At 59.2% G+C, this 983-nt stretch overlaps 1 protein-coding gene across 1 annotated transcript in view; it reads right to left on the bottom strand.

Annotated features, from left to right (window-relative positions):
* The window catches only part of OTUD4 (OTU deubiquitinase 4), a 42,462-nt gene extending 42,333 nt beyond the window's left edge, over positions 1-129 (bottom strand). The window contains exon 1 of the mRNA XM_077755923.1: positions 3-129. Within this exon, the coding sequence (XP_077612049.1) occupies positions 3-86 (84 nt within the window). The 5' untranslated portion in view covers positions 87-129. The remainder of the gene's footprint in view (positions 1-2) is intronic.
* Between the last annotated feature and the right edge of the window lie 854 nt (positions 130-983).

Below are 983 nucleotides of genomic sequence, written 5' to 3'. Positions count from 1 at the left end.
CGCTCCGCCACGGCCCGGAACAGGCACGACCCGTCCTTGGCGACCAGTTTCCGATACAAGCCCAGTTTCCGCAGATAGGCGTCCATGGGCGTCGCGTCCTCGCGGGGCCCCGCGCCGCCCTGGTCCACGCCGTCGNCCCTCCTTTCCTCGTCCCGACTGGGGTGAGGCGAGGAAACCCCCGCCCCCCGCGTGCGCGGGGCCGGCTCAGGGAAAGCGAGGCCTGCGTCCCCCGCGCGCTCCCCACCCAGGGAGCCGAGGAAGCCGAAAGAAAAAGACGCGGCCTTTCCTTTCCCCACCTCACAGGAGGGCGCCGAAGGGGCGGGGAGCGGGTGAGGGCGCCCGGCGGAGGGCAGCACCCTCGCAGCCCAGAATTTGTTTTCACTTTCGGCCCCACAGCGGAGAGGACGCCGGGAGGTGTAGTTTTGGCAGTGGCAGGAAGTCGGCTTNCGCGCGCCCTGCTTGCGTGGAGTTGCCAGGGACACCGCGGCGGCTAGGTCGGCCCTTTGTGTGTTCCCAAACAGAGGGCGCACCTGTCTGCTCCCCTCCCCCCAGCCTCTTCTAGCGTTTCCATGGAGGTGGCTTTAACGGCTTAAGCAGAAAATAGAGCTAATTGGCGAGGTCTCCTGGAACTGGCAGTGTGCAGGACGACACAGGCTGTCCATAAATTAACCGTAGACTGCCGATTCCTTTTAGAAATGAGAAGGACAGCTCCTGCACAATGGCAAGTTGATGTCTTTGCCACAGAGTGTGTTCACCCTGCCTTTGTAACTGCGCACCGCAGCGCACAGTGATGTCACTGGTCAGAAAAAGTGGTTCGGTTTTTTTTCTTTAAAAATCCATCTTGTAATTGCTTGATGACATGCTGGATTTTCCGTGGGTTCCAGCAATGTTTGAGGCTTCCAGCTCAACTTTCTACTCTTAAAAGCTGAATGACACGTTATGCTTTAGAACCCAGGATTTCTCCAACATGATTTTGTGTCACC

Source organism: Crocuta crocuta, unplaced genomic scaffold, assembly GCF_008692635.1.
Source record: "Crocuta crocuta isolate KB4526 unplaced genomic scaffold, BGI_CrCroc_1.0 scaffold112, whole genome shotgun sequence".
Taxonomy (NCBI): Eukaryota; Metazoa; Chordata; class Mammalia; order Carnivora; family Hyaenidae; genus Crocuta; species Crocuta crocuta.
The sequence above is the reverse complement of the archived record's forward strand: the minus strand, read 5'-3'. Positions and strand labels throughout refer to the sequence as shown.